A 22,600-nucleotide genomic window follows, 5' to 3' on the forward strand; every position below is an offset into this window, starting at 1 on the left:
TTTATACTTGGATCGAGTTGCACGATCAGCTCGAAATGATTGTGTTAGTAAAGTATTTCAGTCCTTTGAAACAGCAGTTTTTCTTTTTCTGCAACATTTAGATGAAATTGTGGCTTTTTTATCCCAATTTCTACCAATCCATGTATAAACACAGACATCAATATGATACCGAGTTGCTATAGGATATATTTCTGCCTTCGTCGCCAAAACAACTCGATTTCTAATCGCGCTTACGTGATCATCGTACGTTCTACCCTCTGGAGAAAAGATCTCAAACGCATCTTCGAACTGCGACATGTCTACAATTTGAGTCCGAAACTCCTGATGCAAATCTTAGACAGCGAAAATAACCGTTTCCGTATCCAATTATTTTCTCCCTTTTTCGACCAAGTTTGCTGAGAATAGGCAATGGAGACGTGGGTTCTGGTACTGCGTTTCCAACTTTTCTCTGCACTTTTCCACCAGGTTTTCGAAGAGGAGGCAGAGGAGACGCAGTACGCGGTGCTGTATTTGGTGGCTTTAAAGTACCGTTGGCAGTGTGACTTTTTTATCATTACGTTTGTTCCTTTAAATGTAATAGGGCTAGTGTTTTCCTCCAAGTAAGAAGCGTCAGAATTATCATCACTATCTAGCAGCTCTTGCAGCTCCTGCTGCTCTTCTGGCTAGGACAAAAAATCGTACATTTTGTCGTTTGTTGCCAAAGACTGAAAGATTGACTCCTTACACTTGGCTAGCTTTTCAAACGTCGGTCTTCTCTCGAACGTAGTTTATAACTTTTTGACTTGTTTGAATGAGCAATGCAATCAAGTCAAAGCTTTGAATTAGGCATTCATCTAAATTTCGCATTCGACAATGCAACCTACGTAATTCCTGGTGCAAAATCTCGCTGCCCTATATCAATTACGGCCTTGTCAAGAGTAAGACCCTTGTGACTTGTGAACGGTTATAGCCCACGCCAAATAAAGCGGAAGCTGCCCCCGTTTGCAGGTAGTTGCGTTACTCTTTACATTTGAGCTTGGCCATGTTCGTTCAATGGGACTAATAGGAACGCGTCGCTCTCCACTCCAAGTTGGGCCGACGTATTTGTCCATTCGAATAACTATGGCATCAGGCAGTGAAGGCGGCTTGCAGCCAGTCTTCTAGAAAATGGCGGCAACCGTTCCCATTACGCCGTTGACCAAACCTTTTTCGGTTCAGAGATTTGAGATTTGAGGTCAGCATTACACGCGCGCCTTCGCAAAGACGATGGCGCAAATGTAGTCCGCCAGCAATTTCTTCGCTTGCCGTTGAAGCTTCGTGGCAATTATGATCTGCATTTATAACCGCCGCACAATTTGGGGAATGCTTTAGACAATTTAGATTAAAATCTGTCACATCTTCATTGCGTGAAAAAGCCGAAGAGCGTCAGCAGAGTGCTTTGCGACGCTGTTCGTTTGCGGGCCCTTTGCGTAACTGCGAGACATGTACAAATCATGCCAGTCTTCGTAAGACGGCTGTCCTTTACGAAGTCGAAGCAACCTTTCGCGAAACTTTACTTGCGAAGCGCTGTTTCCGGACTGGCGCATGATCTGTCGAAGTTGTATGACGACTTCAAATGTTAAGTACAACTGTCGGCCTCGATTGGTATCGACCCCTCTACAAGCTGTGTTGGTGTAAAGAGGCGATTCGCCAATCGGCGGCAATTGACCCATGCCCCCAAATAGTATTACGGAGACTCCACCGAACGACATGTGAGCTTGGGTGGGAAACGTCTGACATAGCCGTCGGTGAATAAGTGAAAGTTGTTGCCGTCCAACTATTGACATTTCGTCAATGATGAGATGGCGAACCCCATTGAATTTCTCTTGCAATTGCTGCAGAGACGGTCGGCTAAGATCGGCAAAGTTGCTCTTTTGCAATGGCAATCGCAAAAGAGAGTGAAGAGTTTGCCCCCAAATGTTAAAAGCTGCTACTCCAGTCGGAGCAGAAAGCAAACATTGAGACCCAATAAAACACTTAATAAGGAATGACTTTCTGGTTCCTGCTGTACCGCAAAATGTCATTCTCAGTGGTCTGCATGAATCGTCTGCTTTTCGATGAGAAAAGCTGTGGTGAGTACGAACGATGTCGTACGCTAACTTTTGGTCACCTTTAATCCTTTAATTGAAAGTCGTCGCTCCCCGGCGCCGGCTCTTGCGGCGGCAGGCCCTTTTCAGAAGCCGGCGTATTTTCAGCCAGTGACTCTTCTCTTCGGCTGTCAGAGACGAAATTGAAGTGGCAGGAACAGAGAAGAACTTGCAGACCAATTGTAGTCCGCATAGTCTTTTCCATTAGCGTTCAACTCTTCCATGCTTAGATCTTTGTTGATGGCAGAAGATGGAGAAAACAAATTTCATCCAATTATCCTGATCAACGTCTTTGTTCTTGCTCTTTTGTGCCCTCGTCGTCACTTTCCTCCGACGCTTCATCAAAAGGCATTGTAAGTATTGCGTCGATGTCGTTCGATATTTCAATTTTGTTGAGAAAACTTTTAGCGACAGTAAGCAGAAATTGCTGATAAGAATCGGTTGCAGACAGAACCTCTCCGTTGCTGCCGTTGTCAAATGGCCTAGCTGACGAAATGGCTCGTACTTCATCAGCTGGTAGTAGCAGTTTCATTCGTATTTTTCGGCATTCTTCGAATTGCGAGGGATTCGTGGGACAACGCGAACGACTACCTATTTTCCCCTTTTCTTCAGCTGTTCCTTTGAATTTTAACTGTAATCCGAAACGTAATCCATTAGGCAAAGATTTTGTGTCGCTGCGCTTCGCTTCATGTATTCTTCGACAGCCGTTAGAACGGTCCCACTTGAATTTGACGAACACGCATGAAGGTTGAGTTCTTGCTTATTTTGCAAGTGCAACATCTTAAATTCGCGGGAAGCAGTAACCAGTTTGTCACCCATAATGAGATGACACGTTTCCTGCGCTGAGTAATCCCGTTCACCAATTGATTACATTAGCAACTTTGAGACGGTTTTCCGAGAAGGATCGCGCTTGTCAAGACCGTCCACAATCATTTGGAATGTTTTTCCAAGAGTTTTTGATTGTAGCTCACTCTCTGTTTCGTACTTGACGACGTACTTGGCAAGTCCATAAGTACTTACGCAAAGTTGCATATCAACGTTAGCTCTCCAACCCTGAAGTTCTAAAGGATTGCGATTGTTGATTCGTGGGTCGTTTCGTTTTGTATCGACCGATAGTTCTATTAGGTTATATACCATAGATAGAAGAGAAATGGAATAGGCAACTCCCGTAGTCACATGATACTTTTAGGCGCTAGGCGTGGGACAAGAAAATAGATGCCGTCCGCAAGGGTGTCAACGATGTTGTCGCCGCAAAATTTTGTGAAGAACCTTGAAGAAAAAGTAGGAAACAACCACGCGCGCAGAATTTTAGAAGCGTTCGATAGCGGCGTTTTCGCAGTTTTTGCCTCCGAAATGCAGCGTTCAATGGCCGACTGCTTCACAAAGGGAAAGAAGTCGGTGTCGGGCTTTACGCATAAAAACTTGCTACTGTTTTACAATGAAATAAATGGGAACGCGCGGTAAACGGCGCGCGCTCGCGACGCAGTAGAGCAGTTGCTACACCGTCTTTAGATTCGGCAAGTAGCGCAAGCGTTACGCTAAAGACTAAGGTACATGCTATGCTGCAAATCGCTGTCCTTTCCGAAGACTACTCCGAGCAGTCGGTACGATCAGACGCGCTGCGCAACATAGAAATCTTACTGCTGCGAGCCGTCTCTTGTGGTCTTGGCTTTTTTTGGCAGTATTGAGCTGTTCAAGTTGGCTCTGTGCGTCGTATAAGCGAAAAAGCAGGAGGAAAGATAACTTCGCGAGAGTGCAGAGAGTACGAAACGATACTAGCCTCAGCGTGGCCATGGAAATAACACAGCACCGATTTGAAACTCCCACAACTTCTAACGCCGATAAGGAAATAGACTCACGCGGGCTGATGAAAATGAAGGTGCGTCTTCTCGTAGCAATAGACCTTATTCCTCACGTGAGGTCATGTGATCTCTTCTACGTCACGACGGTGATCAAGTGTACAGCAAACGCTCTGTTTGTTTGAACGGCGATGAGTTTAGCGTCTATACCTTCGCTCGATTGGAAGGTAGAGCAGCTAAAATCGTTCCTGCGTGATCGCGGAGTTACTTCGTCTGGCTTGAAAGACGATTTGTTTCGTCGGGTCATCGAAATACACCGCCAAACCGTCATCGACAACGAAATTCGAGAGTCTACGCCTAAGTTTCCTATTTCGGACACGAATTGTTCGTTCGAAGCTCTGCCTAAGTCTGGATGGGGGAGTACGGGGTTTCCAGAAATTTCACTTCCTGTCGTGAGAAAGTATCTTGATTCTTTGGTACGAAACTTTTAATTCAGTATGTATAGTAACTGCCTCTCCGCCTTAGTTCGCTTTTAAGAAGAATTACTCAACTGGTGTCCGATTGTGTCAATGTGGTCAAGTGTACGATATGAGCGTTTGGACACAGAAAGCGTCAGCGCGCGAGGAGTTTATTGTTAAGTGCAGGTGTCGCCCTACGATGAGAACTAAGCCACCCTTCTACTCACTGTTTGTGGGCTTGACACATAACGTCGACCTTGAAGAGTGGACTATTGACAAGGGTCTCTGCACTTGTCCTACAGGTCTTTCAAGAAGTTGCGTGCATGTTACTGCACTGCTCCTCTCCGTGATTGAGGTCGGCGCAGCTGCGTGCACGTCGTTACCGTGCTTGTGGAAAAGGCCATCGGGTCAAGCGAAAGGCATGACAACCGAGAAAATGGTTTGGCCTTCTAAGGGAAAAGGCTACTCAAAGTACACTGGCCCTCTTGCGGATCCACGGAGTCTCCTTCAAGCTGTAAACAGCTTACCCGGAGGAGAAGACTCTTCAGCCGTCGAATATTTTCGTCACTTCCAGAACGACGAGTCGACCAACTCGACAATATCACTGCAGGACCCTATCGATATATTGAGAAGTTTAGCGGAGAACCAAGGATATGATAGCCTCACAGCAGAAGATGTTGCCACGTCATTGCAACTGAATGAAGTAGAACGAAAGGTGATGGAGCTTTCTACGCGCGGTCAAAGTCGTAGTACCACATGGCTTCAGGCACGTCAATGGCGAGTGACGTCTTCAAAGTTTGGATGTATTTGTAACAGGCCTAATCGTCGAGGAGGGTATCCCGCAAGTATGGTAAAGGGAATCTTAGGCAATTACGGAAATGTCCACAGTACTTCTCTGGATTATGGACGAGATACTGAAGGCGTTGCTCGTCTTGTTTATGAAAGCGTCACTGGCAACATTGTCGAAGAGTGCGGTCTTTTCGTACATCAGACGCACAATTTTTTGGGAGCAAGTCCGGATGGAATAATATCTAGCGTAATAAATACGATTTGCTGTCTATTCATATACCACAGAATAAATTTTCTTTAGGACGGCTTGCTTGAGATTAAATGTCCGTGCTCAACCAGAGAAGCTACGCCAGCAGACACTGCGCGAGAAGTGGCGACCTTCTGTTTGAGAGAAGTCGACGACCGAGTGAGTCTAAAACGGAGTCACGATTACTTTTATCAAATACAGGGTCAGCTTATGGTGACACAGCGTAGCTGGTGTGACTTCTTTGTCTACACACGAAAGGGCTATCACCTAGAGAAAATATTTCCTGATAAGACACTTTTTGAGACAATTCTTGGCACACTGCATGATTTCTTTACTAGTTGTCTTGCCCCTGAGATACTCTCTAGACTTAAAATTAGCATATCAGGAGCAGACGCCATTGGTTGCACTGACGTAAGAAGATGGAATTCTTTCACTCGACCAATGGCTCTATAAAATGCACAATCTATATGGCGAAGACAAAAAATGATCTTTTACCGTTCCACATGAATCCGACAAGCAGCTAAGGCACGACTTTGCAAAGACTCTGCTGAACTCTGCTGACTTTTACCTTTCAGAACAGACGGTATCTCCAAAAACGCTCTTTTTCGCGCTAGAAGGTCACGTATGGTAAAGCCACGATCAGCCATGATTCGCTGACCATCTCGTACGCTGTTGAGAATTCCGCTGTGCTCGACTACAAAGTGGTCACTGCAGCTTCCAGAAAAGCCTTTTGAGATGAAAACGATGCAACCGGTATTGGGATCCACAGCAATCAGATATTTTACGGTTTGGTGGTGTTTATATTCTGACCACATTGCTTTCTGGATTGTCAAATTTTTCGGACGCTCTATGAAAATTTCGAAACAATCAATAATAGCAACTGTGTTGGGAAAATGATCGTATAGGCCTCCCGTTGGACCCTTCAATGAAGTAGGCCACATTATCAACTGCTCAAGCTGACGTGCTAGAAAGGGAACCCATTTTCCCAGAATCTTTGATATTTGGCCCTGGCTTACTCCCCAGCGACAGGCTAAGTCTGAAATAGTCCAAGCCGAAGTCTTATCAAAGTGACGACGACTTTGTCTTTGCAGCTCATACTCAAACCAGACAACTCCAACTTGTTAGCAAAGGGCTCAATCCAGTTGTAAAGGGCGTTGAAAATTTCAACAGATGCCATCCCCGTGTGAAATTTAATATTTTTCATGACAGCGTCAGTCACAGGGGACCTTTTCTCTTCAGACGAATGCAGCAGTTCCTCTAGCCGATGCTTCTCTTCATGAAGTTTTTCGATTTCAAGTAAGAGTGAATTTCGACGTCGCCACCATCGTGGAGTCATTTCATCTGAACGAATCGAAGTTCTGTCGTCGTCACTTTCCGATATGATTTCGCCTGGATCACAGGTTTGGACGCTGATCTCACTCGTAGAGGTCTTGACGCTTCTCTCACTCAAAGACGTTTCGTTGTCACTTTGTTCAGGCTCGAAAGTTGAGTTCGATTCGGTGTCTACGTGTCCTAAGCCCGTTTCAACGTCTGCTAAAGAGGTAGCAGTAGCTGCTTCACGTTTTCTCCTTTTATACATTCGCTCAACTCTTGGGATATCAAACGATTTTCGAGGCTTAGAGTAATAGTTACTGCCAGAACCTCTGTTTACAGAGATGGAGGTAAGAAATGATTCTTTTACAGGAAATCGCATCTTATCAGTGCGAGCTGGACTAATGTGATCAACAAAGTGAACGTTGCATATGCAATCATCGCGATTTGGGACCCAGTTTGAGGATTTCGATCCGGGTTTGTCAGCGCGATCCATCAGCTTTAGAACAGCTTGTCGAACGTCGCTCTCCAAACTGTTTAGTGTGCAGAGTGGGGAGGTTGTGGTTGGCAGTGTTTGGGCAGCGCTGAGACGTAGCCAAACGCGGACAATCGCACAAAAAAACGCCTTCCATTGTTTGTGGACACAAGCCCTTCCGATTTTGGCAACCGGGAACGCAGCATTGGCGTCCCGAATGCCTAACTTCCGACATGTGTAAAGGCCGAAGGCAGAAAACGGCGATAAACGACACGAACGGGCGTATTTGCTTAGAGACGATCACCGTCACGTGATGCAAAATGTGCGAAGGAGGAGTCAGGAATAAGGTCTATTCGAACGAAGCGTATTCGCATACGGAACGTGAGTGGGAGGGACTGGGACACGCTTACAGTCATACCATGTTCATGCGAACTCTACATAAAGGTATCACGTGACTACGGGAGATGCCTATCCCTTTCTCTTCTATCTATGGTTATACTTACATACTTTGAACTTTGTCTCCTTCTGCAAAGCTTTTGGAAAGGGAAAGCGGCATATTTTGTGCTATCGCGCAGATCTTTCAAGCAAGCTTTGCGCTGTCTGTTTTTAACAGTGGCAATGAACCTTTCTCAATCCGTTTTGTGATTATCCACATCGCGCCAACTCTGATGGCATGGATGATCACTCGGATGCACCTTGGGCCTTTGACCATACCTGCATCGTCGAAAGAAGGATTAACTGTTGACGTTAGCCAATCTGTAAATTTGACTATGTTCTCTCCTTCTCTCGCACAAATGCGTTCAACCGCTTTCCAGTTGGCTTTCTCGTTAAACTGCAAATTCATTTCAGGATACTCTTTTATAGGTTTCGTTATCGTTTTGAAAAAGCGTGCATGCTGTATCCAACCTAGACCGTGCGAATGAGCCGGCCGTAGACCATCCACGAATCCCGTGGGCCGAGCTCCGGCTACGCGAGCCGGCGCCTGGCGGTGGGCCCACGAGCACCACCGTTGTTCAATAAACTATATTTACCCGGGCCTGGCTCGCATCCTCGCCGCCGCGTTACGCCAATGCGTAAGACACTCTTCTTCACCGTTCGACATCCTCATAGTTCCGCCCTAGCGTCCGCCCTGAAGGCCTCCTACCAGCGCCCTCGCGCCCGCCACGGTCTCTTCTGGGATCCGCACGTAGCGCATCAAGCAGTTTCTGCGCAAGCGGACAACGCCTAAATAACCACCGTCGACGCCCCGAGCCTCGCCGCCTTCGTCGCCGCTCCGACCCGCAGGATGTGTCCCCCAAACCACTCCGACTCCACCCATGCTTTGTCCAGCGCAGGCCGCAAACCGTCCACCAGCTGCCCCCGCGTCAGCGTGCTGCCATTCGGCTACAGAAACAGGGGACCCAGTTGGGGCCTGTTGCCGCCACGTAGGCTAGGAGCGCGGAAACTGGTCACACACCTCCCGGCGGAGCGCGACACAGAAAGACAAAAGCCCCTCACCTAACTGTTCGGTTTTTGACATCTTGATTCGCAACCTTACCCATGACAGGTCGGGGAAACGGTCGACGACCAAGTCCTGCACGACAAGAAGCCGTGACGGCGAAAACTCTCGAAGGGACGGCACCGTGAACTCCCGACCCAGAGGCATCCAGAAAAATCTAAACACTGCTGTCTACAGAAGCCGAGCCTGTGCCTGATTATCAGGCGTTCCCAATCCAAACGCGCCGCAGACGCGCTAGCAGAAGAATCGTCAGCGGCAAGCCAGAGACTGCCTGACGCCGCATTGCGTTTGCTTGCACGCGCTGAATGCCACGCAGCACGCGGTCCAAGAGCGGCGGCCGCGGTTGGAATGGATCTGCCCCTGCCGTGATGTGGAGGCTGCGCACTACGGAGATACTGACGCACGGTCGAAGCCGCGAAACCGTCCTCCGCCAGCGCCGACGCAGAGGCAGAACGTGTCGAGCGAAGCGGGTACAGGACATCTATTAGGAGTCTCACAGAACGACACTGGCCGGACGAGTAAGCTCTCGGCGATGCTAGAGCCAGGCCTTTTAGCGTGTAGACGCGACGATCCTCTGCCGGGATGTCCAGCCCTTGTCGCACCCCAAGGAGTGCGTCGAGCGCGTCGGCCACCCCATCCGGCACGACCCGCATGTCTGTCGCCACCTGCAAAAACGGCAGTCAAGTACAGTCGGCTCCGCGCGACAGCGCGTCCGCGAAAACATTATCTGCCCCCGCTGTGTTGCGACCTAAAGCAAATATTAAGGGGGCTGCGACAAACTGCAAAGCGCGCAGCAGAGGCAGCAGCCGCCCGTGCCTACTAGATCCAGAGTTGATCGCCGCAACTACCGTGGTGTTGTCGCACTGGAACAGTCCTAAATCGCCTCGAAACGTGGGGCCCCAGACAACGGCCGCCACTAGCACCAGATAGAGCTCCTTGGGCGCGATTGGTTGATCCCGCAAAGGCAACGACCAAGGCGACGCAAAACTCTGCTATGGTGAAGAGGAGACGGAAACGGCGCCGCAGCCCCAACGTCCAGACGCGCCCGATTTCAAGCGCAACAAAGGAGCCCATGAATCGACCACCGACGGAAGCGCGACGCCGTTCCACGACGCCGCAAACGCCAACCACAACGCAGTATCCGCTCGCGCGGCCTGGTTTAGTCGCACAAAACGATCGAGCTGCCGCGCCGTATGAGCTAGGTCAAACAGTCAAAGCACGACCAGACTCGCGTGATGCATCAAGCCCACGAGAGAAAAGAGCTCCCCCTTGGTGCATACCTGCCTCCCTCGCCTCTTATTGCGTGGTTGTTCCATTGCTCAATGAATGAACGCAAAGCGCGGTTGATACGCGGGAGGAATACATGGTGTAGGCAGTACAGGTCATTTTCGTCGAGATGATTAAGTATTTCCTCTTCAAAAAGCTTAAAGATATTTGAAAATGACGAAATGACAATTCGTTTCACTTTTAACCACAGCCGTTCAATTCGCTGATTATGAACACTCGATCCCACTATAACAGAGTGTCTATTTGTTCCACGCAGTGGATGAGACAACATGTATCGAGCGACATCAATATTCTCTCCCCCTCTGTCGCATCGGACACGTGATGGTATGCCGTACTGTTGAACAGCGTTGGTAAATCGCATACGCTTTCTGCCACAACGCATTGGGGCCTCACACATTGTACCGACGACGACTTATAGGAACTGCTCGCCGAATAGCTCTATTCATTGGATCTACTTTTCTGATTGATTGACGAAGTCGAGAGCGTTGTACACGAATGCCACGACTGATCAACGCTCCTCTCACATAAACTTCTCCCGAAGCAGGAGCAGCGCTTAGAATGTCGCTCACAGCGTCATCCAATGCCTCGTCATGTATGGCCGAATAGATTGCAGCGTCGATAGGGGATGCGTGCTCTTCTCTGCGTCGTAGGAGAGTTCTTGCAGACACACCCAATGATCCGGCAACTCTAGTCCACGTCCCCATCATATCGTGCAATTCCGTAATTGCATCTGAGCCACCGACGTGCAAATATGGGCGGCCTTCCGTTTGAACGTGTGTGACTGAATGAGAAAATAGACCTGCTGCAGAAGACCTATCTATGGGCTCATCGTCCATAATCATTTCGACAATGTCTTGACAATTGTCCAAACAGTATTCCACGTCACGTTGCAATAGACGAATAAGTTCCTGGAGTTCCTCGTCCGTACACCGAGTTTGTAATGTTTCTGAAAGAGCGTTACTCTCTTACAAGATGAAGAATCCCAGAGTTCTTCACTTCTCCTACCTAGCACGTCATAACCTGACTTCAGTTTCGTAATAGCAGACGATAAAGCGGTTGGGTGACGGGAACGAATGGCTCTCTCGCCTTCGTGAATAGCGGATGAAGTAGACAACACGTAATCTCCCAGCGAATCCGTCAAAGTGTTGTTAAGCGTCTCCGAAACGGATAGTTCGGAGATGATGAAATGGCTATACGTGTCCCGTATACAAGAAAGGCTTAAAGTTCGCGAAGTTGAAACGAATTGACCAAACGGGTTTTATTGCTTTTTAAATTAGGGTTAGGGTTAGCGCAAAAATAACTTGCAAATAGAATGCTGCGCTAGCCCTTAAAACAATTATCAGACCAGTAAGATCAGTCAATAATCAGACTAGTAACATCAGTCAGGAACAACATGCGAAGTTTACACGCATTGAAAACCCTGCGCGTTTCCGATGGCAAAGGCCATTCGTAGTCGTCGACGTGACAACTATTAAAACAAATTCCCAACGAGCAAGTAGAAACGGTCATGAATCCATGTCCTGTAGTGCTGAGGTGTAAGCTCGGACGAATGTGGAATCCTCCCAGAGGTATCTCTCTGTCGCCTGTCACGAAGGAAAGAACCATTGGCAGAGTGATCGGTTCGTCATTGATTTTCACATCTACGTGCAGAGTTGACATAACTTTGTAAACTTTGTGCTAACCATATACCTCCACTTTCAACTTTTTTGATGAAATCTGACCAATTCAGCCACATCTTCTCCTGTCGATCACGCAGATTTGATCCGACGAAGTCGTAAGCAATCGTAAAAATATCCAACAGGGAATCTGCGGTGAGAGGGACCTTTGCTGATGAGTGAAGCAGGGTGAAAGCAATTCCGGGATGACTTTGAAGAAAAGGGAACAGCTTGAAGGCTTTCATTCCTTCAGCCATTTGGTCTATTTCAGCTTTTCTTGATAAAATAACCTAAAAGGAAGTAAGTTTTCAGGAAACATGCTATTTCGTTGCCTACGTGGTTTATGCAAGCAGCCTTCATTAGTTTTACAGAGTCCTTCACGGTAAAAGCCTGCACTGGTTTCCCGTATCCAAGGTCAAACTGGAATGAAAAGTTGTCTCTTGTAACACATAATAGGCACTTGCCTTATAAGTTTATGATTTCCATCAACGTGCCAGAGTGCCTGAGGGCCATACACGGAATACGCTCGACGGATGTGAACTGACGATATCCATCGCAATGCTACCCCTGCAGGATCGCACCTCTGCATTGCTTGTCGTATTCGATGAAATTGCACTTTTGCTCCTCTTGCTTTTAAGAGCCCGTACATAATCCGGTATCCAACATTAGGAAAATCCATTTTAATTTCTCTAATAATGTCGTCAAGCTCGCCATCTGTCATATTGCTGTACGTCTCGGAAATTCCAATTTGAGCATCGTGCAGACGTCGCTGCCCTGTTCGCTTTGATACGCCTAGCATCCCGGCTATTGATTTCGCTGAGAATCCCAACTGGACAAAATATTCTAACTGCTCTTGTGCTATTTCAAAAGATGGCCTCCTTCTCTCCCCAGTTTGACGTACGGTTGCCGTAAGTCCGTCGCTGTGACTCTCGTCGTCCACAACGCATTCTAGAGCATGCAATGCGCCTTGAAGGCATTCTGTAAAGTGGTTATGAGCACCCGGTGCCAGAACGTGTACAGCAGCAACTGCACGCGTCATCAGCTGGTCCAGACGAAAGCGGAATGAGCGTATAAGATCGACGTCACACGTTTCCGTCTCAACCATGCGTTCAATGCCGTCGCGAAGAGAGAACAAACACTGCCGAAACCCATTGACTTCCATTTTTGAAGAACCCGTATGCAGTTCAGGCAATTCGTCTTTTAATAAGAACAATTCTTCTACCTCAACGCCTAACAGAACTTCAACCAAAACCTTAATTCGAAAACATGATTCCTTAGAACAATCCCACTTCCTCAACGCCTTACACTGATACTAATTAAGTACGTCAACAGAATGACTTCTAAATTAAACGTTAGTTGTCTTCAAACTTGACCGAAGAAACCGTGGCTTTTGAAGCCAAGATCAAGGTTGTCGTACAACTTCGCTTTATCCCCGCCGCAGGCGCACATTGTCGGGATAGTCAACGTGAGATTGCACGTCTGCGCTTTTGGGAAAATGGCGCCGTGATCAAAAGCAATTTTGAAGGTGTCATCCAATCCTTCCGGGGGCAAAAATGATGCGCCGGATATGAAGATGAAAACATCTGTAAGATTGGCACTTCTCTCACCATCTAAAATCGTGTTCATATAAGTACCAACACGTTCACGGAAACATTTGGTACCTTCGCACGAACGAAGATATTTCAGAAATTGTACGTACGTACTTCTCTCTCTCTTCCATTTGTCCTCATCTACTGATTTATCGGTGTATGAAACTTTGCCCTCACGAATAAGCGACATGAATGTCTCTAAAAATCTAGAAACAACAACCGTGGTATTACCGTAGGAGATTGTTAGGGCTTCCTCGTAGCAAAAGAATGGTTTCACGACACTAGGGTACGATTGCATGTTGCTCAATACTCCTAGAGTATCAAGCCCAGAGCGGATTTGATCCAAAACGGTTTGGATAGAAGTCAGGCAATAGTGAACGCGAAGGCACTGCAACAGCTCCGGTTTCCACGAAAGATCAGCTGAGATAAGCGGACGACGAAATCCGGCGTCTGATATAATTTCAATAGGACGATCGCTCATAACTGCATCGGTCAAATCATCGTCAGATTCCGCAAATTCAATCTAAAGAAAATACTTTAATTAAACACAAAATATTTTTTTAAAGTTTTTTGTATGTCACCTTTTGAGCTAAGTCTCTCACTTCTAAATTGGTTATGTCATCAGTTTGCAAATCAACTTTGACAACGTCGCCAATGCAATAATAGCTGTAAACGTATGGAGCGAAGAAGGAAAATCCAGATCCTCCTTGTATAAAGCTCATTGCGATGAGACGACCAAAAATGAAGTAGCCATTGTTCTACAGATCGAACGTTGTCATTCACAACCACTAAATAATTGTAATGTACCATGATTCGCTCTGTATTGAGTATAGGAACTTTTCGCAGAAGATCACCGACGCACCAATTTTTTTGAAATTCTTTAGCGAGAAGACGCCATAATTCGCGGAGAGGTCCGCCGGTGTCAATCGCCTACTCGAAGACGAAGTCGACCTATACCATAATACATTAATGAAATACATTTTCAAAGTCAGACGTAAATGAGCGTAAACCTTTATTGGCTGGTTAGGTGAAAACTTCTTTCGACGACAGAAGTCCATGACGTCTTCAATGAGGCACTCTCGTCGAACGCTTAGAGTAACGGACTCTGATGATAAGTTCTCCTTCAGCAATTTGATAATGCCTTTCAAGCTACTTACATTTTTAGTTATACCATGTTATGCAGTCATTTCCAACAAAAAAGGTTATACCTGAGGTCGTGCTTTTGATTTGCCTGCGACAACTCCGCGACAGCATATAGAGTGGATAGTTGCTGCAGCCAAGCAATGTAGAGTTCGCATAGTTTTGGGTAAAATTAGCATCAAACCTCAACGGCTGTGTCGGTGTTTTTGGCAATGACATTTATGAGACTTTTTCCGTTAGGAAAGACGTCGCTAATTCGCCTCAAGATTGCTCGGAAGATCAATCACTTTCATTGGACGCCGTCCTGCGTTAAGAATTGAAAACTTTTCCGGATTTTCAATGCTGGGCATTGACGCAATCCAAAACACAACGTCCTAAAAGTAAAATAGGTCTTGATTTCAACAGAGACATTCATCTCTAACTTGAAAAGCACAATAATAAAAGAACCGTCTGCTTCTCACGGTTGAACAAGGCAAGCGCACTTTCAATATCACGACATCGTAGTCGTCCTTTGGCTCGTCAACGTTGACGAAAAGAGAAGCTAATGCCTTTTTCGTTTCAGCACATTTCTGCAGAGCGATAAGAGCCGTAAACAAACTGCTTTGTAGTGTTCAGTGGTTTAGCCTTTTGCAATTGAGAACGTTCACTTGCTTCTCTATCCTACTTACGTGTGAAAACGTTTTTCTGAAACTAAATGTATTCGCTTGTCACCTTTCTTTGGTCTTCTGCCAAAGAGGCTTCGTACTCCCTGTCTTGCTCTTCGCGAAGGTGTCGCCACTTCAAAACGGAAATCACCAGTGATTTATGGTAATGGGCGTCGTTGCAGGGCTTACTTCATCGATGTCGCTTTGAGCATTTTCATTGGTGGATTTCGTCACTGCTGGGTTGGCTGCTTCGCTCTCAGCAGTATTGTCGTCCGATATTTGAGTGAGATCCAAGCATGAATTTTCATCAGAAATGCTACAAAGCGTACACATCAAATAATAAAAACATAATGGAGAACTTTTATAAGAATCCTACGGCTGTAGTGGAGATTCAATATCATCGGAATCGCTGTTGGAGTAAAAAATAATAAAAATTAAATTAAATTGGATGCAGCTGTTGCTTACTCTTCCGTGACTTTGCATGTCTCTGCGTGCTGCCGCAGTTTCCCCATAACTTGCTTTTTGCCGCACTTTGAACACGGCTGAGTTATCTTTAACAAATCATGCGTTACCACAAGTACTCTACGCACAAGCATGCTTTTACCGAGTGCAATTCGCTGATATTTTCCGTTTTGACGAGGGATAATTCTCCGACAATTGGCCGCACGTAACACTTAGCCTGGCCAAACGCTGTTCTTAACGACGCCACACCAGAGATGTTTCCCACGTCCTCTAAATCCTTTTTCCCAGATCTAGTAGTGCGAAGAAACTCGTAGCCCGTTGCAGTCAGACCCGGGAAAGCCTCTAAAACAATTTCGTGCATCACCTCTGCCGACGCATCAGAAGGAAACTGAAGACATTTTTCGCCGAGTCCCGACTCTTGCAGCTTCACTTTGTCTGCACCAATTGGCGCAACTGTAGTTGACGAACTTGCCAAACATATGACCATTTTTCTCCACGTTGACGGCAGGTCTACAGCAGTCCGACGTTTCTTCGACGACCATCGGCGTCCTTGAGTCTTTACTTGTGCACTGGGCTTGTACTGAAACAAGCTTGCGTTCTGAGCAGCAAGAGAGGACCGTCTGCTAAAACGCGCGTATGTGTTTCGACATCTAAAAGCACTTTATGGGCATCGTTGCATTGATACGTTACTAAGTTGTCTCTGCTTTTCGCTGTTTGCGTCGTTGAACGCCGCAGCTCTTGCGTTCGAGCGAAATCGTCATCCTCGTCGGACACGTCGCCATCTTGGATTCCTATTACATCACTAAATGACGTAGAGAAAGCGCGATCAACTCATTACTCACGAGATGCAGAGTGAGTTTCCATGGCGTCAACTGCTCCGCTAAGAAGGGAGATGGCACGGCGAAGATCTTTCTGCTTTCTTGACATACTTTCAGATCGAGACTATGAGCATGCGTGCGCGCATTGAGCATGCTCAGTAAGAAAGTAAACAGTCTCCACGAGGTATCCCCACTTAAACATACAATGTTAAACCTATCCATGTTAAACTTACAATGTTAAACAATGTTAAACTTACAATGTTAAACATACAATGTTAAACTTTTAAACATACCATGTTAAACATACAATGTTAAACTTACAATGTTAAACATACAATGTTAAACTTACAATGTTAAACATACAATGTTAAACGGAATAGTGGAATCAGAAGGAATTAAGGGGATGCGCGGAATAAATACACTCTCGCCTGCGTACTGTCCTGTGCATATTGTCGCCTCTATGACGTTGGGGCAGAGTCGGGTAACGGTCAATTTCGCTCCGTTGGGGCGTCGATGTTGCGCAGAAGCATAATCGGAGCACCCACCTTTAGGGCCAAGGTATACGCAGGAAGACCGGGGGGATTCCGCGAATTAAGAACTTCTGTAGGATAGTTGACAGCGTCGTCTGGTTCCATTGTCGTATCGACGGCCAGATATACTTTCTCGTTTTCTGGTATAAGCTGAAGCATAGTGTCGTTTATTTGATTAACAGCGTCATTTCGAGGAGCGAGAATGGCGCGTTCGGCAAGCCAGGCTGTGTTTTTGTATTGCTCGTGAAGTTGAGGAAAAACGGCTTGTATGAGCTCGTCGGAAGATTGCACTACTGTGCCGCAAGGGACGTTGATGAGACCGTCTTCAGGGTCCGTGGGGATCGTTCCATTGCCGATTAGCAAGAGCAACTGCGCGTAAGATCCCGACTCGCGGTCTCCGTAGAGGTGGACTCTCATATTTGTGGTTAAGCGCAGTGTTCAAACTTTCGGCCATATGATGCGGGAGTACTTCAAACACGCGGCGATTTCGTCAGCTTTTGTTCCTTTCGGTATTACGGGCAATGTCTGTCTGAAGTCTCCTGCGAGTACCAGAGGTAAACCTCCCATAAGAGCGTCGTTGTTTCGAATGTCACGCAAAGATCGATCTAGTGCCTCCACAGCTTTCTTGTTTGCCATGGTGCATTCGTCCCAAACGACAACTTTGGCCAAGCAAAGAAGTCGCGCTCTTGCCGTGTTTTTTGAACGGTGCACGTGGGACGTTCGTAGCGACTGATGTCGAGGGGTAGCTTGAAAACGGAGTGAGCTGTTTTGCCGCCAGTGAAAAGTGTTGCTGCAATTCCGGAAGAAGCGACTGCAAGGGCTATGTCGCCTTGCGATCGCATTTTGTCAAGGAAAAGATTGAGCAAATAGGTTTTTCCTGTTCCTCCTGGCGCATCGAGAAAAATAATTCTATCGTCGGGACCTCGAGCGACGTAGGCAAGTAATTCTTCGTAAATGTGCCTTTGATCTTGCGTGAGAGACGCTTCGTTCGCTGTGAGTCGTTCTTGCAATTCCGCGGTGTTATAAGAGCATTCAGCGGCAATTTCTCTTGGAAGAGTGTCGTCGTCTTGTTCAGAAGAGCGATCAGGACTGGGCAAATGGTAATCGCTAAGTGGCTTTCCTCCGGGAAACGAAAGCAGCTTGTTTTCGATACATAGTAGGGCTCGATTGAAAATTTCGTCGGTGTACGGAAGTGTGTCGTCGTTTGCGCGTCTGCGAAGCGTTCGGAGGAAATCTTGGGCCATCGCTTCCTTGTGTTGTTCCCATAGACGAAGAGGATCGGAAATTTCGCACATGTGGAGCATGATGGCAAACATGTCGCGAATTTTATAAGGACGATCGGTGACCGTGGCTTCGGTGAGTGCGAGGTGCCAATGCTGATCGTCGGCCAAAAGTCCGCGTTCTCTGCACGCTTCGGAGTACGTATCGAAAACGGTATCGTCTACTGTGCGCAGGTCAGCGAAAGACGTCGGTCCTCGAACGTGAAGCAGGAGAAGTCGCAAAAGATAGCATTCGGTATTTTTCGGATGAACCGTGTAAATGCGTCCTAAAGTTGTTGACTTTCTAATGCCGTCAGTTTCGGGCACGATGTGACCTTGCTTTCTTCTCTGCCACTTTTTGTTGACCCATCTGTAGTATCGCGAAACGTCGATGTATAGCAAATTTTGGCGAAATCGTCATTAGAGCAGAGCTCGAAGAAACCCGTCAATGTCGTAGCAGGAGGTTCTGCTGCACGGTCCGGGGCGTTCTCAACGGTGAACAGCGTTCTCTGTCCGTTTTCCAGATGGACTTGAAGTTGTTCGACTGCTGGAAAGTGGTCGTGAATGGGAAACTGCAGCATGCGCCAGACGTCTTCGTTTGTACTAATGTATCTCGCAATTTGGTACCGCAGGATTTCGTCGTTTCTGTGCTGATTTGCCAAGCCGACGACAGCTTTGTCTTTGCCCTTGTTCAAGTAGGCCATGAGGTATTTTAGGGCGCAAATGGACCTGCAGTATTCGACGTTCACGTGGCAGTCGAAAGTGCGCGATAGAAATGGACTGTACGGAACTACCCACCTGTTGTCAACGTGAAATCTGCCTATAGTCGTTTCTACTCCACCGTCGTCTGGAGATCGACGTCGGTACAGCGGATAATCGTTGAGAGGTGTGATGGTCTCGCGCAAAAAACTGTCTTGGATAGCGTTTTGTGCATTGGCCGTCTTTCATGCAAGGAGATCTGCGATTGAGTTGGCCGCAAGGTCCGTGGATCATGTGCTTGGTTATCGTTGCGAAAAGTGCCGGGTCTTCGTTCGGGTCGGGAAGTTCGGCGCTTATGATGCTGTCTATTTGATTGGGACGAATTTTTTCTACCATCCACGAGAGACAGTGTACGTGAGGTAGGCCGCGCTTCTGCCACTCGATCGTGTAAACGTGGCAGCGTTTGATGCCGTAAATGTTTTGCGTGTCCACGAGGTACATGAACCTTTCAACTTTCAAGCGGAAAACTCTTGCTATGAGATCGTGTCGATCATTTGGTGTTTGTCCCGGAAGGAGTTCGCTCGTAATTTCCGGCCAATTTGGATTGCAGGTCATGGTTACGAATAAATCGGGAGCTCCGTGATGCTTGACGTACGTCATTGCGTCTTGGCACTTTTCGTGCATGTATCGTGGTCCTCCGGTGAATGAAGAAGGCAAAACGACCGAATGACCAACGTTGCTCGCGTCGCCATCAGTTTCGACTGCATCTCTTAGCGCCGTGTAGAAGGCAGCACGACATTGTTCTTGCTTAGTGCGAAGGAGGTCCAGTCTGTCAGTTTCGATTTTTGCAAAAACGTCGACAATGAATTGGTGGGACAATTCGCCTGCGCGCAGAAGAATGTTAAAGTCGCCGACGTCGCGCTGCATGATTCGAAATGCGTAAAATTGCAGCATAGACATTTTTTTTTGGGTAATTTGATTCGTTTTCGGATCCTTCTCTCTGCACAATATTGTGTAACCATCTTCTCCTCTTGGAAAAAGAAGCGGATACTGTAACGAATCGTAAGATCTGTGAATTTCGGTAATGCGTTTAATTCGACTACCGTAAAGTCGCCATTAAAAGCCGCCCGTGAATAAAAGCCGCTCTCGAATAGAAGCCGCTAATTTCGGCTTTAAATTTTTCATAAAAGCCGCCCCTAAATACTGCCCGCGGGTTATATTGGAGACCCGGCTTCTATTCGGGACTTTCCATCTGTCGCAACAACATCTGACCTTGCGTATCTTCCACTTTTGGTTCTTTGCCTTCAGCGCTGTTCAAATGTCCGAACCTCCCTCGAAACGAAAGAAGTATACTCTCACGTACAAGCAGGCTGTTGTGGCAGAAGCAAAGAAGTCCTCCAATCGCGCTGTCGCTCGAAAGCACGCTCTCGATGAAAGTCTTGTAAGACGCTGGCGAAAAATAAACGATGATTTGTTAGCAGAGGCAAAAACCAAAACTGTTCGAGGGGAAACACGATCAAGACGCAGTGGAGGCGGGAGGCACGTGCCATTTCAGGAACTCGAGAAGCGTCTCTTTGAGTGGATCGTGTTGATGCGTCAATGCAGGCGACGTGTCACTCGAAAGTCAATTAAAAAACAGGCTAAAAAGATGCACGAAGAAGCCAACGGCGAGAAGCCGTTTGAAGGGAGCTCAGGTTGGTGCCAAAACTTTTTGAAGCGATTCCGCTTAGCAACTAGGATAAAAACTCATCAAAGTCAAAGGACGCCGTTGGCTTTAGTGCCGAAGTTACTCAGCTTCCTCTCGTACATGAGAAGCTATTTTCACGATCACCCCGAACGCGAATTACGCAGCATCTATTCAATGGATGAAACTGCTGTTTGGTATGACGCTGTCAGTACTAGAACAGTAGATTTCGTCGGGGCTAAGTCAGTGTCGTTAATGAGCACAGGGCACGACAAGCAAAACGTGACTGTTGCTCTATCGGCCGCAGCTAACGGATTAAAGAAACTGCCTTACGTTGTCTTCAAAGGCAAGGGCAAGACTGTCGAAGATCGTGAATTGAAGACGAGGCGTGATATTGTTGTCGCGTTTAGTGACAACGGCTGGTTTAATACCGATCTAACTATAGATTGGCTTCGACGCGTTATGGGTGCATTAGCTTTTTCTCAAAGGCTACTTATTTGGGACTCTTACAGATGCCATATTTGCCCAGCTGTCGATGAGGAAAGGAAAAAATTAAAACTTCATTCAGCTGTAGTTCCTGCTGGTTGTACCGGCCTTATCCAGGCACCGGATGTGTCTTGGAACAAGGTTTTCAAATCTAGCATGCGCGAGCAGTACGACGACTGGCTGGAGAACGGCGACAAGTCGTATACCAAGGCCGGAAATATTCGTGCCGTCACAAAAACGCACCTTTGCAATATGATTGTCCAAGCATGGAGCAGCGTCAGCTCAGAGATAATTGCGAAATCCTTTGAATGCTGCGGCCAGGTGCCGGGTGCAACAGCGGAAAGTATCACCTGCTTCAAAAAGGGACACCCAGCAGAAAACGGTCAAGATGATTTACAGCGGCTTTTTGGCCATCCTTTGGCAACACACGAGCTTGAAAGTGGCATCGACGGCGGTGATACGGGCCAAGAGGATGAGCTTGAGCAATCGGCTCTTGTTCTGGCAGGACACGACAAAGACAAGTGCGCCGAGGAAGAAACAGCAGATTCAGATTCTGCTTCAGAGTCTGACGATGATGACAATGAAGATGACTTTGCAGAAGACTAACGTACATGCTCTAACAGTAACAGCACGAATACGGTAGTTGAATTAAAGTGGTCTACCGGTAGTCACTCTTTGCTTTTTGTTTAGATAGGCAAACACATAATACAGCCAAACATGCAATGATTCCTGTGTCCGCTCTGGCGATTGCCTAACGTATAACCCGCCCGCGAATAAAAGCCGCTCTTGAATTGTAGCCGCAGAAAAAGTGCGGCTACTATTGACTTCAGCCGCGGCTTTTAATAGCGACTTTACGGTATCTCTATTGGGGAGGACGATGTCACGATATCCTTCTTGACCTTCGGGTAAGAGGGCGGCGACGTCGTTGCCAGATGGCGCATTGAACTTTCTTTGGTGTTGGCCTCGGGGAACTCTGTCTGCACGTATAACGACACGATAGTCGGGCATGTCTGGTGTTCGCTGTTCGAGGGCGGTTTTGAAAATGCGCACTTGCTCGTTGTGCTCGTGAAGCATGTCTTGTAGGCAAAGGGTGGTGTGTCTATTTAACTGCGATTCTCGGTCTATTTGCCAAGATAATCTGGCGTCGGCTTGTTGTCCGCGATCGTCTATGAAGTATACTTGAACGAATTGGGGTCGCTATTCAGCTGCAGGAGTCAGGTCCGATATTGTGATAAATTTGCCCTTGAACTTTAAAGGTGGGCATGAATCCGGGCTCGACTAAAGTGTGCGCTTAAAATGACGTCATAACGAAGCAGGAATTGTATGTGCGTATTTTTTTCTGAATTCTTTGGCTTGTGGTGTGTTAGTTGTCAGAAGAGCTTGTAACGGTTCGGGAGGAGGACCGAGCAAGGGAACGTCGACTTTGCCGTTTGCACAACAGATTCTGGGAGGTTCGGTTGGCCACTTTTTTGCACTGCAGTGGCGACAGGTAGCAGACATTGAACCTATGCGTGCGTCCTCGTACAGATTTTGTGGGTTATAATGGAAAGCGGGATAGTTTGGGAGACGCACGGGTACGTCGTGTACTTCTGCATGCTCGTTTGGTATTGGTTCGGGTTGGGTTGTAGGATTTTGCGCGCTATCGGTTTGGGGTTGGATAGTTTG

General features: G+C 47.1%; 2 protein-coding genes across 2 annotated transcripts; both read right to left on the reverse strand.

Moving 5' to 3' along the window:
• Positions 1-16,148: 16,148 nt before the first annotated feature.
• Positions 16,149-17,224, reverse strand: LOC136193045 (uncharacterized). The gene is made up of 4 exons (XM_065981835.1): positions 16,823-17,224; positions 16,535-16,557; positions 16,389-16,491; positions 16,149-16,250 (listed from the first exon to the last, which is right to left on the reverse strand). The coding sequence occupies exons 1-4, from the start codon at positions 17,222-17,224 to the stop codon at positions 16,149-16,151; spliced, it is 630 nt and encodes a 209-aa protein (XP_065837907.1).
• Positions 17,225-18,870: 1,646 nt separating this feature from the next.
• On the reverse strand, positions 18,871-19,725 carry LOC136193046 (uncharacterized). The gene has a single exon (XM_065981836.1). The coding sequence runs from the start codon at positions 19,723-19,725 to the stop codon at positions 18,871-18,873; it is 855 nt and encodes a 284-aa protein (XP_065837908.1).
• Positions 19,726-22,600: the final 2,875 nt, after the last annotated feature.

This window comes from Oscarella lobularis, chromosome 11, assembly GCF_947507565.1.
Source record: "Oscarella lobularis chromosome 11, ooOscLobu1.1, whole genome shotgun sequence".
In the NCBI taxonomy this organism is placed as follows: Eukaryota; Metazoa; Porifera; class Homoscleromorpha; order Homosclerophorida; family Oscarellidae; genus Oscarella; species Oscarella lobularis.

Bases quoted from the DNA above. Each gene is read 5' to 3' on its own strand.
- LOC136193045 (XM_065981835.1), bottom strand. From the start codon at position 17,224: ATGAGAGTCCACCTCTACGGAGACCGCGAGTCGGGATCTTACGCGCAG. The intron at 16,558-16,822 runs GTGGGTGCTCCG...TATGTTTAAAAG, and splicing joins CGTATACCTTGGCCCTAAAG to TTTAACATTGTATGTTTAAC. The intron at 16,251-16,388 runs GTATGTCAAGAA...GTGATGTAATAG, and splicing joins CTCATAGTCTCGATCTGAAA to GAATCCAAGATGGCGACGTG.
- LOC136193046 (XM_065981836.1), bottom strand. From the start codon at position 19,725: ATGTCTATGCTGCAATTTTACGCATTTCGAATCATGCAGCGCGACGTC.